Source organism: Aptenodytes forsteri, unplaced genomic scaffold (assembly GCF_000699145.1).
Source record: "Aptenodytes forsteri isolate BGI_AS27 unplaced genomic scaffold, ASM69914v1 Scaffold16, whole genome shotgun sequence".
Taxonomy (NCBI): Eukaryota; Metazoa; Chordata; class Aves; order Sphenisciformes; family Spheniscidae; genus Aptenodytes; species Aptenodytes forsteri.
The window spans coordinates 1,203,687-1,219,600 of NW_008794753.1; the positions used below are offsets into that span (position 1 = coordinate 1,203,687).

General features: G+C 46.4%; 1 protein-coding gene across 1 annotated transcript in view; it reads left to right on the plus strand.

The window, feature by feature from the left end:
- The window catches only part of MEGF6 (multiple EGF like domains 6), a 112,501-nt gene that overhangs the window by 17,197 nt on the left and 79,390 nt on the right, over positions 1–15,914 (plus strand). The window contains 1 exon segment of the mRNA XM_019470713.1: positions 5,586–5,690. Within this exon segment, the coding sequence (XP_019326258.1) occupies positions 5,586–5,690 (105 nt within the window).

The window sequence follows — 15,914 nt, forward strand, 5'->3', positions numbered from 1 at the left end:
CCCCCGGGAGCCCGGCGGAGCAGGCAAGCGCCCAGAGGCACTCAGGAGCCGGCTGCGCCGGCGTCGGGGGAGCAGCTCCATTATTTGTGATACAGGTTGGAAGGCTCGGCAGGAAATGTGTTCGGTTAACAATTTAATTTCCCTATTAGGCTGACTTTCCTTTGTACATCACCTCTTGGCTCCTGGAGGCTCATTGTTTTGTCAGCTGAAAGGCTTTGACTGAACTCCTGAACCTTTTGCCTGGGATCAAGCCTAGTATTGGTTAAACTTCGAACGTATGCTCCCCTGGGAGACCATCTTTGTCCACGCAGAGGATGGCCGTGTTGTACTTCAGTGAGCCTGTACGTAGTGGGAGAAATGCTGTTCTCCATCACTCTTCCTTTTAAACCAGTCTCTTGTCTCTGACTTCCCAAGAATCCCACCTTGCTAAATCCTCACAAAAGACATTGTCTGGCCTTTCAAACAGACGAAGGTGGCACTTTCTGTAATTTATCCTTTCTTTCCCGTTTCCCAGAACAGCGTCGTTACCCTTTTCCCAAATTTCATTGCATTAAAATTATGTCACACTGAATTAGGAGCTAGTTTGCAGAAGGCTTGGAAGGCGCAGGGGAGGGAGACCCGCAGGCCCCCCAGCCGCCCTGGGCTGGGATGTAGGTTATTATGATTTCCACTCTGCCTGTGCCAGTCTGAAGCACAGAGCAGGGAATTGTCCGGGCCATTCAGGAAATCTGAGGCACAGCCAAGAATAACACCCGTATCTTCTAATCCCTGATTTGTGTCGCTGCAATTGCTTCTAATATTTTCCATTGTTGTGCTTTGGGTCTCACTGAACTGCCTCCGAGGGCTGAGCACTGCTGGCAAGTAGGGCATTGTGGAGCCAGGCTGAGCTTTACTGGGGCCTTGTCTGAAGTCCGGTTTTTAGGTGATTAAGGTGAAGGATTCAGGGAAAACCAAACCACCTTACTATGCAGTTTGGCCACGCAGTCAATTCTATCTAACGGTGTTGAGGCCTGAAGGAACAGAAGAAAACAGAAGACAGCCCTTCTCGCAAGACTAGAGCTAGCAAAAACTTAAGGCTGCAGCCCTAAAAAATCTTGGTGCACGCCTGGAGATGGGAAGTTGCAATGAAATGCTCGCTGCCAGGAGCTCCTTCTGCCTTGCCAGGTGGGAGGACACGCATGGGGAAGTGTTTGCGATCACAGGCATGGTACGGCGCGGCTCAACTGAGCAGGATGCTTGTGAAAGTGTTTCCCAAGTTCCAGTACTCTGCACCAGCAGGCCAGCATGGGATTGATACGGGATCACCATGGTCCCCAAGGATATGTGGCTATGAAAAGTGACTAAAACGTTAGATGAGAAGATAACTGGCTTTCTGAAGCAACATTTCATCACTGTTTCATTAGTTTGGGTAGATGAGTATTTGGACTTCAATGCTACCTTTGTATGACTAAATGATCTTTTTTTTTGGAGGGGGGATTTGAAAAATCATCAGGTCCTTAAAAGAGCCAACACTGAGGCTCAAGTATTTCAGCTCTAGTGCATTGAAGGTGCAAAGTTTGGGGAGTTCGGATATCAGTGAGAATGAGACTTGGAACGAGCTGAAGTTATCGCTCAGGCTGGCGAGCCGGAGCTGGGTCAGCTGCAAGGGAGATCCTGCGCCTAACGGCCGTGCCTCAACCCAGGGTGCTCCGACAGTTGTGTTGTAAAAGAAGTGATAGAGCAAACATCCTTAAAGTAGGTACGTAGCTTTGTCTAGTAAGAGTGTGTGTTTTGATAGCAAACATGCAAATTTGTAGAATGTCATATTCACCTAAACCTTCACAAAACCTTCTTAATCACCGCAGACTAGGCGGAAAGCATTGTCTTACACAAGACAGTATCAAGATTTAGTGCAGAGGAGAAATTAGGAAAGATTGTGTAAGACAGTATCAAGATTTAGTGCAGAGGAGAAATTAGGAAGTCAATTGTGTTTCTGTAGGAAAAAACAGAGCAAATACTTGATATATGGAAGATTCAATGGTAGGAGGAGAATAGTGGGAAACTTAGTGATGTGGTTATTAGATTTCCATGTAAAGTAGGTTGTAACTGATTGCATTATGATAAGAGTTGTGTAAATACCTGACAATATAGTGCCAGGGGACTGGCCACCACCAGGGTTTGACCCAGTGATTTGACTTTCACTGTGCCCCAAAACAAAGTGCCGCTTTATCTCTCTCCAAACTATCGTCAGGAGGCAGGGTATTTCAGGCAGCTTCACGTGAGTTGTCGACGAACTTTATGCAGCTGATGAAACCTTTCAGCATTCAGGAGTTTTGAGGACATGAATCTGCACTGCACTGACTACATCACCTTCGTTACGTAGTGGAGAGAAGGCTGGAGGTGAGGGTGGGGAGAGAAAAAGGACCTGCCTTTACTGCCCAGGTAATCTCCTTTGATTGTAGGGGATGCTAGTACCACCAGAACGTGACTCCTATTTGTGCAACTACTAGCAGACCTGTAATCAGGAGGGAAGGATTTTTTCAGGCGTGGCAAGCTGACACCCGCAAGCTTTGGGTTTCTTTTGGGCAGGTAGTACCTGCTCTTTCCCATCTCTGATTTTGTGTGTATGTCTTAAAGTTTCAAGTTATCTTTGAAAAGGCATTGGTAACGTTGCAAATTTATCTTCTGGTGTGCACAAAATGTCCTGCCAATGTGCCCAAAAAATGCAAATGCTTCCTTGCGCTGTTTCCATCTGTGGTTCCTTTTTCTTCTCAGTGCACAATTGGTGTTTTGGAATATTTTGTGCCAAGTATTTTGTTGGAGCCATTTTTGAAGCCTGCACGGGGTGCCTTTCCTCCCCAGTTATAATGACACACAATGAAATGTGTAATCACAGACCTGCTTTTTCTGTTACTAATTAGTTACAGCTTTAGCTGGAATGGGAAGAGAAGCCAGGGGGGCTCCCAACTTGCAGATAGGAGGGAAAAGCTCTAGACAGAGTGCGTGTGGAAACCTTAGTCCAGTGAGCGCTGTTATAATTGTTTCCAGGTGGTTCCATATCATACGTAGGTAAGTAATCACAGGCTTTGTGTGTTCAGTCGGTAACTGCAACGGTGCCATTTCGTCGCTGGCCTTGAGCAGGGTCCAGAGCCTTCTGGCTGGGGACTTCTCCACCAGCCCGTGCCCAAGACCACACGCTGCCCTCCACGCCGGCCGGTGCCACCGGTGTCTCTTGGGGGCCTCATGGAACACGCTTGAGTTAGCTGACAGTCGGTTCCCAGGCTGTATCTGCTGGAGATGTATTTAATTCTCCAGCTTTTTCCTTAAGGCAGGCAGGACATGCAGAACTGGCAGCCTTGCAGCTTTAGAGAAAAAATGGCTTTTCCAGGAGTTTTTATTTATTTATTTATTTATTCCTTTATTTAGTCTGTCGGCACTCGTGAGCCCAGGTAATGTTAATGCAGGAGATGCTGCTGTGTTGTCTTCCCACGTGATGTGAATTTAGCATGAGGAGTTGCAGACATGTCATGAGAGTGGCCAGGAGCACGCGGGACTCTGCAGTCGGTCTGAAATGTCTCGGGCTTTTTCTTTACAAAGTGAAATCCTTGAAAACGTTCTTTACCCTGACCCATGCAGTCCGATTGTTTAAAAGAAAGTGTGACCGCTGAAGTTTCGAGGAGAGGCCAGTTCTGATATTATTCTGGAAGGTGCTTCTCTTGAGCCTGAAGAACTGCTGGATGTACGTGTGCTGCATCGGCAAAGCCAGCTGCACCTAGCTGGGGCAAGTTCTGACCGTGGGTCTGGAGTGGGGTCACTGACTGCTTGTGATCAGTTTACACTAACCAGCAACTCCACTACCCCCATGTGTGCCTTGGGATTGGAATAGCCCCTAACTCTCCTAGCAGGAGAAAAACATTGCACTCATTTTTTTCCCCCTATTGTTTCCGCTAAAGCCAAAGACAAATCTCATCTTTGCTTCAGGAGAGGAGGCTTGGCATCTTCCTGAGGTTCCAGTATATGTTTGCAGGTTGATGGTTCACTTATTCTGTTGGCAAGTCGCTTCAGTCGGCGACTGTGCGGGGCAGCAGCCTGTTTCAGCCGGCACACGATCCACAGTAAATCGCAGCGTAAGCTGCACTTGGCTCCGTCAGCATTTGTCTGCTCGCCGGCGTTCCGTGCTCTTTCTAGTAAATCTGCGTTTCTGAGCCAACAGGTTTTGGATTGCCAGGTCTGTCTTTTGTAATTTCAGCTACTTGAAATAATTACGTTCTCTGGATCCATCAACTGGATCAATAGGACACGAGGGCCCCTAACACAGGTGACCGTGACACAGTTGGCACTTGCGGAGCATTCCTTTCCGGGATAAATAAGCCGTAACACATTGGTCCCCGTTGCTGCTCTTGGCCCAGGGCTGTCCACAATCCAGCCTGGGCTGAGCAGGATCTCGGGGTAGGCGAGTGGGAACTGCTGGAGCAGGTACTACCACGGCATCTCTTGCACCGTGGAGACAGGTGAAGCTCTTTTTGCTCCCTGTTACCTGGATTGCCACGGCTTTTGTGAAATGTATTCCTACCCAATCCCGTTGTTCTTGGATTTTGTTACAGTTTGTTCAATGAAAGTGAAAAGGGAAAGAAAAAGAGGAGGTGCAGGAAAAAGAAAGAAAAGAGAAATTGGCCGGCAACACAGCTATGTCCAGATCAGTGAATAGAGAGAAAATTTCATTGTCTGAATCTTTAAATGGACTTAAAAAAGAAGATAGGCCCTTGTTGTGCATCCTTATGCTTTGACAAAGCACAGCACACGTGACAGCATCACTTGTTAACAACATTTCTCCTTTTGAGATGAGCATTTTCTAGTGGGAAGTATAAAATATTGACTGCATTTTGTGAGTCATGAGAAATATACGTTTCACTGGAAAAACATATCCTTGTTTGTGGTTTTATTTAGATGATTTGAAAAGGTGGATTTCAGAAGCCTAATTGAGCATTCTCTGTCTCTGTGTCCATTTTACACTTCACTTGGTGAGAACAGAGAAACGTGGCTGCTCGGGCTTACTTACAGTTTAGCTCTATTTCATCCCCTCGTCCATTCAGAAGGTGATGCCACGTTTGGGTAGCCAGCTCTCCAGGAAAGCTCAGCGGAGAGGTGGAAAGCAGCTTCTCGTGGTTTGTTCCTGAAAGATGCCTCCAAGTTCAAAATAAATAAGTTCTCTTTTTTGCCACAAGATCTGGTATGATTCTGCATGAGTCATTTTCTGACTATTTTACTCACTTGTCACCTGGAAAAGCATTGTTTCATCAACAACCATGCAGCTCTGCTGATGTTTTCCTGTGAATTCTCACTTAGCCGCACTTTAAGAAGAGCCCTTAGACATTGCCTGAGGTACTTTACTTCCCATCCTAAATTTTGAGAGACTCTGTGTACTGTTTGAGTATCGCATTGTCAACCAAAAAAGAGTCGCCTTGCAAAAATGGTTCAGTGGTATTTTTATAACTATTCAAGTTTGCTACAGGGCTGTGGGAACTTAATCAGTGAATGGGTATTTATTAGTGCATGTACACTTCCGATCGTGATCTCGGGAATTATTCTCTCCCTCCTCCTTGCAGCTGTCTGCAGTTACGGGGTTTGTTTCAACGGTGGAAATTGCATAGAGGGATCTTCGCAGCTCTGTCATTGCTCCTCTGGTTTCCAAGGACCTCGCTGTCAGTACGGTAAGCAGTCTTTTAAAATTCTTCCTTTAACTTTGAGTCGGAAGTGAAGGGGATAAAGAGTGAGGGATGCCCCAATGTTTTTTTTGTCCTAGCCATTGTTTTATCTGCAAAACTCCAATAATCTGCTCTCTACTTTTTTTGGCCACTGTTTGTAATGTTTGGGGAACTTGGATGTTTGGAAAGGAAATGCTTATCGTGACTTGCTGTGAAACATAGCTCCGTACTGTACAATAGCCTTTATTCCTGGCTGCCATCAGCAGAGGGATTTGCTGGAATCGGAGAAGGAAGCTGATTAAAGTTGGGTCAAACAAAGAAACCCTGGGGTCATGGCCTGTGGAGTGAAGCTCAGCCTGGGGGAGCGTGGCGATGGGCTGCCACATCAGAAGGGAAAATAGTTAAGCTCTGACTAGCTGGATCAGTTATATCTTTGGCTAGGCTTTATTTTGGGGCTGCTAAGCTTTATTTAATTAACCTTCGTGCAATATACAAATTCTCTCTTGAAGGTTATTGAGTTTCCTATGTTTGGTAATTTAGAGATGTTCTGATTTGGTAACATGAGAGTCTATAGCAAACAACTGCTTAGAGCTGGAACGGTTCTCCATGCCTCATATATGGTAAGAGAAAAATGTGCCTTGTACTGTTGCACAGAGAAACGGCTGCCCTTTCTTCCCTCTAACTGCTAAGTCTGCAAGGTACAGGGCAGTAACAATTACTCAAATTCTGGATTTATGACGGCAAATTAAATAATGACTTTTTTTTTTTTTTTAAACCATCCATTAGTATATATCTCTTCGTTCAGACTTGTGGTTCCTTGCTCTTTCAGAAATGGAGGTAAGTTTACGGATGTAGAGGAGTTGACATCGGAATAGTCCTTGGCAGGAGCTGGTCTTTTCCCCGTGAGAAGGGCTGGAGAGGAGCATTTTCTGCAAAGCCTGAAACCCTCCAACCCCAGAGTAATCAGAACAGAGGGCGGCAAGGTGACCGTGCGAGTTAATCGGTTCAGGGAAAGCGTGTGTCTTAACACTGTGTTTTAAGAGGGCAGATACAAGGTCTTGCCGCTTCAGCTAGCGAGGAGGCACACAACCACCGGCTACGCGGCGGAGCTGGGCTGCAGCTGCTGAGCCAGCCTGCTCTTGCACATTTTTCACGGTGCATCTGTTTTAAGGAACTTTAATTGTTGTTACAAGTGTCAATTTAGAAGTGCTTAAAAGGCCCTTAAGTCACATTTAGATAATACCTTTAAAGAAAAAGAGGATTCTCTCAGTCAGATACAAACTGTAGATCGGCCAAACCCTCCTTGACACTGTTGACTTTAGGCTCTATTCATTCCTTGCTCCTTCTTTAATACGTTTCGTTAACTGGAGTTAGAGCTGCGTTTATTACAGTCGGAGCCTTTCCTTGGACTCGACTGGGACAGTGGTTTGTGTGTGATGGTTATGAGTCCCCTGCCCCGTGTTCCAGTGGTGGCACAAGTTCTCAGTTAGGCAATGAAGCAATTTCCTTGATAATAAGAAAAAAGAATTGCCCCGAGCCCAGGTGTACGGATCACGAGCCTGGCTGCCGCTCTCTTGCTGCAGGGCATCCAAACTGGAGCTACTTCCAGAAATGCAGGCTCCATTTGGCAACAACCAGCCCCTCGGCCAGACCGGTGTGATTTCAGTGGAGCCTGGGCGCTGTCGAGCACAGAGGTGGCACGGACCCATCCGACACGAGGCATAAACCCCTCCTGGAGCATGTCCGAGACGTTTCTGTCAGGGCTGCAGGTCTGCATCTCTGCTCGAGCCTCCTTTTACCACAAGCTTTCACCTCTGGTCACAGCGAGGTGCGACACCTCTCCCGGGCTGGTTGTCCTTCTCTCCACAGCATTTGCAAAGGTGTCATCCAGAGTTAACGCCATGTCCTAGAAATACAGGGTGCTCTGTCCCGTGTTAGTGTGTTAAAAATGGTCTGGTGTCAGGGGACGGCGTGACCTTCTGCTTGTCTTAAGCAACGTGGTGCGAGCAGTTTACAGCCCGCTGTGGGGGGCTGCCGTGCCCTGCAGGGATGCAGGAGGGTGTGAGTTTCCCTGGGCTGAGCTCTGTGCTGCTGCACTCGGGTCTAGCGCCGCAGAGCCTCGCCTGGCCCCGGCTGGCAGCTTGGGGCTGGCACCGCTCCTGCCTCCCCGCTGCTGCCGCAGGAAACAGAGCGATGCCCAGGAAACGAAGCAATCCGGCTTTAACTCGCTGGTCACTCAAAGCTCTGTGGCTGTTCTAATGCTAACGGTTTAAATTCTACATTTTAAGTAAGGTGAAGAGGGTGCTGCTTAGTATAACAATAATTTGCAGTTTGTTTTGCTTTTTTGCTTTATGTTGCTAAAATAGTCACACTGCAGACACAATAGTAACCTGAGTCCAAATTATTTCTCTCCCCAGTGACACTCTCCTAACTGCAGTCTAAACACATTACTTAAAATACTGCTTCCCTCTCATCCTTTCACCCCCGAAGGGTTAGAGCATGGCTAATTCTCCGAGATGTACTCGATCCTGCACTGCTGCTTGGGTTTGCGTTTGCACGTTACAGGGTTTTCTAGGAAATAAACAGCCCTTAAATTGTCCCTGCAATGCTTTTGTCATAGCTTCTCTCATGCAAATCAATAAATTAAACGTCAGGCGTCTTCCTGTACAGAACCTGAGAGGTAAAAAACAGTTTCACATTTGGAAATGTTTAGCAATTCCCACAATTATAATTGGTTGCAGCTTTGAAAATAAAACACACATTTCTGAGACCCCCAACTATTTTTTAAAAGGGAAATGACTGGCTTATTTTGGAGGGGAAGAAAATACATCTGTAGTTGCACTGACATTACCCCCCTTGGATGAGAGACCCAAAGTCGGTGCTTTGGGTCTTAAAAGGTCAGCCTGCGGACGGCTGAAGGTTAGCTTTTATTTTACTGCCCTGCAAAGCTTTTTGCAGGATCCACGTGAGGCAGCAAAGGAGGACGACAGCGGCTTGTGTCACCAGCGTGCCCGGGGCGGTGTGCGTGCCCTCGGGGTGGTGTGCCCTCGGGGTGGTGCGCTGCCTTCGCACACCTCGCGGGGCTGCTCCGGAGAGGGAGGGGAGAAAGGCAGGGGGCAAGTGGGGCAGGACAGGAACGCTGCAGCCACTGCTGTGGGTCACAGCTCGCCTCCGCCCGGATTAACAGGTCCTCGGTGCCAGAAGCCTTTCCCCTTTTCTGGGGAAAAGGATGCTCTGATCAGATAAAAGGTGGCTGTTAGTCAGAGAAATCGGAAAATTGTAGTTCTCGGTTAAAAATGAGGCGTGGGTGAACCTCCAATAGTTGTAGTTTGGGCAATTGTGTAAAGCGTGACAACGGTTGAGCCTTTGGAAGTGATAAATTGAGTTTAAAAAAAATAAAAAAATTCCAAGATTGTTCTGCCAATTAACAAAGCATGAGGTGGTTATGTCATAGTTGTCACTTGTTTTTCTAAGCAATTTTGATTTTATTTTAATTCTTTTAAACTCCAAGTGAGTTGGCTGTTGAACTGTTCTCTCAGGATATTTGACCTTTATGGTGATGCTTCCTTACGTGCTTCTGTTTGGAACCGAGAAGCAAAGAACCAAACTGTAAAACTAGATTAAAAAAAAGAATAATGAAGAGCTTTTGAAACTTACTGAATTTCTGACCTTTATTTTGAACCTTTAAAATGTCTTTACTCAAAATACGTTTTTAGTGGCAGCTCAGAGAAGCTCCTTATCCGATTTGCTCATTTCCAATATGCCTGTCAAATTTTAAACGAATGTCTGAAATCCTGAATACCTGTGGTCAGATCCTTACCTTCCATATTTTGGCAGAGCTTCACTCAAGGCAGCGGGGATGGGTTGCACTACAGCCAACGGGGGATGGCCAAGGAGACGCAAATTATGGCTCTGCTCCCTGAAATTAAAGGAAGAAACCAACCCAAAGTCTTTGTTTTGGAATGAGCTAATTACAAGCAACAGGGTTGAGTGAATAGAGTGGAAAAATCGTTCTTCGTGCTGCTTAACCTCAGTTTATAGTGTTAGTTGTTCTATTGCCTTTCCAAACAGCAAAGCCCAGCTGACTTGGGAGCATTCCTTTGTGTGTGCAACCTCAAATTATTTTCATTCCCAAGTGATTTACGTTTTGTGCTCATGGCAGAAGTAGCCCCCTGACATCCCCTTCTGCCGGGACAATGCTTCGCTGTTTCCGAGGCCTGTTGTTTATAAACATTGCAAAGGCACCGTTGTCCTGCTTCCTTCAGCAAATCCGCCCGGACGGGACTATCTGGTCACTTCAAGGGCTGGAAGGAAGGAGATGGACCTTTGAAAGCCCAGCCCCAAGCAGGACGTGCTGGCTGGCTCAGGACTTCCACTTTTTCCCTTGTCTCCTGGTAAAGCGGCAGAAAATGTAACATGATCAATACCAGTTCGTACCCTCAGTGAATTTTTTGGATGGGGCACGTGGTGGACATGAGAGACGCCAGCACATTGACAAGAAGAGTGGTTTATCTTCTTGGCGCGCTGCTCTGTAAGCCTCGGCCACTCCTGAAGACAAACCCCAAACCCACTGATGCAGACTCTGCAAATGATGGACCATTTTCATTACCTGCAGTTGAAGGAAACGTATAGATATAACAGATTGGGGACAGCGTTCATTCTGCAAGATAAGTGACTTTGCAAGCATCTTCAGAAAGCTTTCCTAGCTTTCAAGTTTAGTTTTAACCTTTGTTTCCATCCTGCTTTTAAACAGATGTTGCTCCTGAAAATCTCAAAAAGACCAACAAAAATGCTGCATTAGCCCTAGCTTGCAGAGAATTGACTTTTTTTGTCTGTCTCTTGACGTTTTTCATTATTCATAGCATTTTCCAAAAGCCAAGGTGCTTGCCACAGAGAACGTGCTGATTAAGGATACAGGAAGATCCCAGCCACAAACTCATCCTTCCCTTCATCTTAATTTCTTATTGACTACTGTAAATGATTTTTTTTGGTAAATACTTTTTTGGACAAATTTCTGGTGGAAACCTAATTGTCTGGGTTCTCATCTTCCCTTTCACTGTTAAATGTACTCTGGGTGGTTAACTTCTGTGCCGGTCAGTCAACATTTGTGCTGGATTTTAATGAAAGGATGGGAGACTGGAGGCTGCTTCAGAGAAGACAGCTTTGCGGAAGGACACACAATGGTTGACCGGTGAATCATTTTTTCTCATCTGTCACCTATAAAAGAAGCTATCCCGGTATTTGAGACGATGATACCTTCTTGAGAAATAGTTCCCCAAAATGGAGCCGTTTAGCATCTGACTGTGGGATGAACCTGGATGTGGTCCGGAGGGCTTCTGACAAGGCTGTTCGATGAAAACAACATGAAAATAACCCAGAGTGCATGAAGTTGCTCCACAGCGATATTCTGTGGTGTCATTCGTCTTCCAGAAATCTCTGTGTCTGATCTTAATGCTGTCACTTTTTCTTTTCTGGAAAGAAATACAGATGTGTTTGTTTTAAAGGCAGGACGTTCTCTGTCCTGGCCAGACTCTTATCATACCTTTCAGCATGGGATATTTTTACTGGCCAGCCTAGAGCAGCAGCAATCCTGTGTTTACCCTGGCTGGAAAACAGGCGGTACCCAATCAGTCTGGCTTCCAGGGGTGAGATGCTGTCCTTCCTGCTCTCCTGAGCTGTTGAAAGTGATAATATTTGGGCATTCTCCGCCTGCACTAAATCATCTCACTTTGAAGGCAGACCTCTCAATAGGGCTGCACGAGCTCTTTCAGGAAGGTCTGCAGTACATCTTGTTTACCCGTCTGGGTTTCAACGCCTTTTCTGTTGCCTCTTGCATCTCGGTGGCTTTTTGATCATGTAAAGTGCTGTCAGCACAGGGATTTCTCTTCTTTTTTTCCCCACGCAGTGTGGCATCTCCTACCTGCCATAAGTGGGGCTTTGCTAGAGCAGCAAACCAGGGGAAGAGGTTGAGCTGAACAATATTGTAGTGACTGCAGAAACTGTTTGTGAACTGAGGAAGCAGCTGGGTTGTCCTGAACTCCTCCGTTATCTTCCATGTCTGGTAGATGAAAGGGTTGTAAATGGAGTGTTTGAGGTTTGGTTTGGGCTGAGACTCTCTTTAGGAGCTCCCTTCTTTGCGCTTGGATGTAAATGACCTTTCTGTACATTGCTGGGAGGGAGGGGGGTGTCAGAAAACCCGGGCTCTGCTCCAAGCCTTCCCAGGGATCCTCAGACCACCCTATGCTTCGGGGTCCGGTTTCGGTGGACTCAGCGTACCCGAGTGAACGCAGCGGAGCAGGTCCCCACATGGCTCCTCTGCACACCGGGGGGTCGCGCGTTCGTGGCAGGGACCGTCCGTCCGTGGGATGGGGAGCATAAAGGCTGTTGTTATTTGCATCTCGTACTGTAAATCAGCTGCTTGCCTTCAACGTTTGCTTACTGAAAGCTTCACGGCGGAGTGGATCGTTTCAGCAACACTCAGGCTTTGGGGGCTCTTGTGTGGGAACTTTGCTGTGCTGTAGGGACAGGACCCTTCCTAATTAGCCCGGCTGCGTTTTGAAGGATCGGCCAGACCAAATCTTCTTTAGCTTTGCACAAAGGAGAGGTCAACTGTAAGCAAGCAGGGCCCGTGATTAGTGTCTGCTTTTGCAAGGCCAGCTGAAATGGCTTTGTCGCCGCTTCAGGAGACCATTATTGTCTCCCTCTTTTATAGCACTGCCCTCATTTACACAAGCATTTGACATGCCCTCAGTGTTGTTTGATTGACTAATGACCCTATTTCTCCCGCTAATCTCTTCGAGCTGTTCAGTTGGAAGCCTTTGCGGTGTGTTAGGGCATGGGCTGCTTGGGCGGAGGGCTGGGAGAGAGGGCTTTGCGGCAGCCTTCGGGCTGGAGGTGATTTTCAAAGGGTATCGCAGGACTGCAAAGCACTCGAAGGCACTGAAGTCAAAATGGGAGAGGTTTTGTCTTTGGAAGCAAAGGGGAAAGCACCTTGTAGACTCTTCTTGGATCCGGGAGCTGGATGTGACTTTCTGAGATGGAAAGACACCACCAGCAAGTGCACATGCGATAATGCTTGTTTGGACTCGGGTGACTTCCCTGGTCCACGGGGACCCCAGTGCCGATTTCAGAACAACAGTAGCAAGATACTGTGTTCGATGTTTCATGGGTTTACAGTTCACAAGGCCGATTTAAAATCCGTTTGTGGGATTAAAGAGCAGCAATTGTTCTTCAGCTGTCAGTTTATTGGAGAGAATCCACTGTTAATAATACCAGGGCTAAATTAAGCAGAGCACTTCTCCTCCAACAGCCAAGAAGTCCGAATCCTTTTATTTACAAACAGCCTCCTGATTCAAAGATTTAGCCTTCTGCTGGGGCGGGGAGAAGAGCCTGAGCCCAGAGATTTCTGCTAGTCCGCAGCATTGCCGTGCAACTCTGCCTGCCGGGATTTTCTCTCTTTTTGGCTCAGGAAGGCAGTGGAACAAGGGCGGCTTGTGCAGAGCTCTGCTTCGTCCTGCGCTATCTGCTTGTCCATCAGCCAAACATTAGGTATTTAATAGCTGGCAAACAGGTAGCACTGAACTCTTTGAAAAAGTTAGTGAGAGGAAACAAGCCAAGGCTATGCAGGGGTTTATTCAGTTAAAGAAAAAAAAAGTCTTTTGTGAAATGAGTTTTGAAGAAAAGGGAAAATGTGCTGAAGCTGGGGGAACAGCCGGGGTTGTACCTGTGAAACAAGTTTCCTCGCACCTCCATCTGTAGGGTATTGTGGGGTCCAGCGTCCTTCACCGAGACGCACAACACGGCGTTCGCCGCGAGCTTCATGGCACGACCTCAATTTTACAAATCTGGACGTAAATGCAGGGCAATTACTCTATGAATAACTTCATAGTTCATATAATTTGAGTTTCTAAAGGTTAACTGGAGTACAGCAAACAGGCTTTTGGATGTACGCTATCACATTTAAAGTTGTCCAGCTTCATCAATGAGTGATGGAGCATACGCATGAGCGAAAATATTACCGACACATTTGTTTAAAGGAACATGATAGCAAGTGAAAAAGAGCTGCTAGTTTAAGAGACTAAAATCTTAAGGGCTTTAGTGAATTTGAAATATGGCTTTCTTTGTTCTTTTCAAGCTTTCCTTGGGTTGAACTCAAGAATTGAGGATTTCATTATCATTTAAAAGAGGTGATTATATCGGGTGAAAGAAAGCGCATGGCTCAAGTCCTTCAGATGAGTTGTAGCCCCCTGCTTAGATTTTGGCAAATAAATGAAAAAGGAATCCTTTCGCTGACATTGCACCGGTTTGTAATTTTCATATAGATCTTTACTGCTCCTCGCGTTAAGAGCTGTCAGTGGTAGGAAAAGCTTGGAGGGGAACTGCTGGTTGTGCCATCTGGAGAAGACCAAATCTAAGCTTTGTTTTGAGGGGTTTGTGCCTTGGGCCTAGTCATGTGAAGTACTGGATGCCGTCTTCAAAGCGATGCGTGTTTTCCCTTTAATGAAGATTGAACTCCTCAGCACCTCCCGTGATCACCTCCTTAATTATTACGGTGCTGGTACCATGGCGAAATGTCAGGCCCCCCTCTAATCGCCCTGCAAGGGTTTCTGCGAACGTTCGCAGCCAGCTGTGACCAATTAAAAAGGGGGGGTGTGTGTTTGTAAAACCTCAGTAACTTGCAAAGTTGAGCTAGGGTCCGAAGAGCTTTACGTTTTTGAGAGCTATGTAGTCTACCCTAAGTATTTTCTTCTCATCTGTTGAAAGTCAGACTGTAAGCACAGAGGTGAGTCAAGGAATATTTATACAGGAGAACAGATTATTTTCCAGGCAATGAAAAATACTCCAGTCTAAAAAGGGACCACTGGGATCCCATCGTGTAATTGGTAATAAGAAGAATTTGATACATGAATGCCAAGTGGACTGAATTGATGCTGAATCCTTGGACTGTTACGGGGAAGGAGGAGACCGTCCCAAACTTACAACTGCTCGCCCAACTGGCTGGTTTCTTGAAACGAGAGAGAGAACGATAACAAAACCGAAGCCCGGTCCAGTCTGCGCAGAAGAACCGTTTCTGGAGGCATGTCTGAGATGTGCCTCTCCTGCCTCCTGCTGCGGTCCTTAGCGGCTCTCCCTTTTGCGTTTGGCCGTTTTATGTTACGGAAGGGAGGTGGCACAAGGCAGCTTAACTCTTGGGACCTGTGATCTTCCGTCGTTTTCTGGGGATCTTGTGAAAATCGGCGGTGCGGGGGTCCGCGCTGGCTGTCGGCACAAGGGAACAGGTTCCAGCCAAAACAGGTGGTTTAGCAAGTGAAATGAGGAGTGAAGGCCAAAGCACAAAAGATAAGCATTGCTGCAAACCTTCCTGGAATTTTTAGAATTAATTTACGCTAAAATACACAGTACGGTCTGTAATAAAGCGTCAGTATGTTATGCTTTCAATTTCTGGGTTTGGAAAGGTTAGAGAAAACATTTTTTTTTTATCCATTATGTGCTGCCTTCTCCAAGGCATCTTTTTAAAGCAGTGTTCTCTAGCAGCTGATAACATCTTTTAGCCAGCTCCTTATCTCCACCTCAGCCACAGGTTTTCCTTTAATGTCTGCTTCGTTTGTTGTGTTTCAGTCTGTTTCCCCGCCTTTGCTGTATGGTCTCAGCGCTACAGTACAATTCGTGTAATAATTCAAGAAACAAACATAAGTTGAGATTGCAGTCATTACAAATACTTTTTTTTTCTGGGAAGATGCTCAGAGGATTCCCGCTCCAGAGGTTTAATTAACGAGAGTTATGTGAGAAAGGGAGGACGCTTTCCGTATATCCTTGATCCAAGTTCAAGTGCTTGTGCATTCCTGTTGTGCAATGCAGTTTTTTGACTTGGGCTGAAGCTTGCTGTTCTGTGCAGCCTTAACCCAAACTAAGTTGTTTGATAGCGGAGGGGGAGGAAAATCTCCCGCTGACAACCCACGCAAACAAATCAAGGGTGGCACCAGCCAGCAAAGGAGTTTGTTACAGTCGCTTTTTACTGCTAGGTAAGTTACAAAATTCAGATGAAAAATGGTGTCTCTGAAAATGGGAATCCTCCTCCTTCTGAGACTGTGGCATCAGGTTCAAAGAACAAGTTCAGGGAGTTTGTGCCTCTGCAGCTTCTTTATCCTCAGGTTTCCCATGTGCTCAGCTTGTGTTCACTGATTACAGCTATGTTACGGTTTTAAGTTAATACTGTAGTGCATGTATATG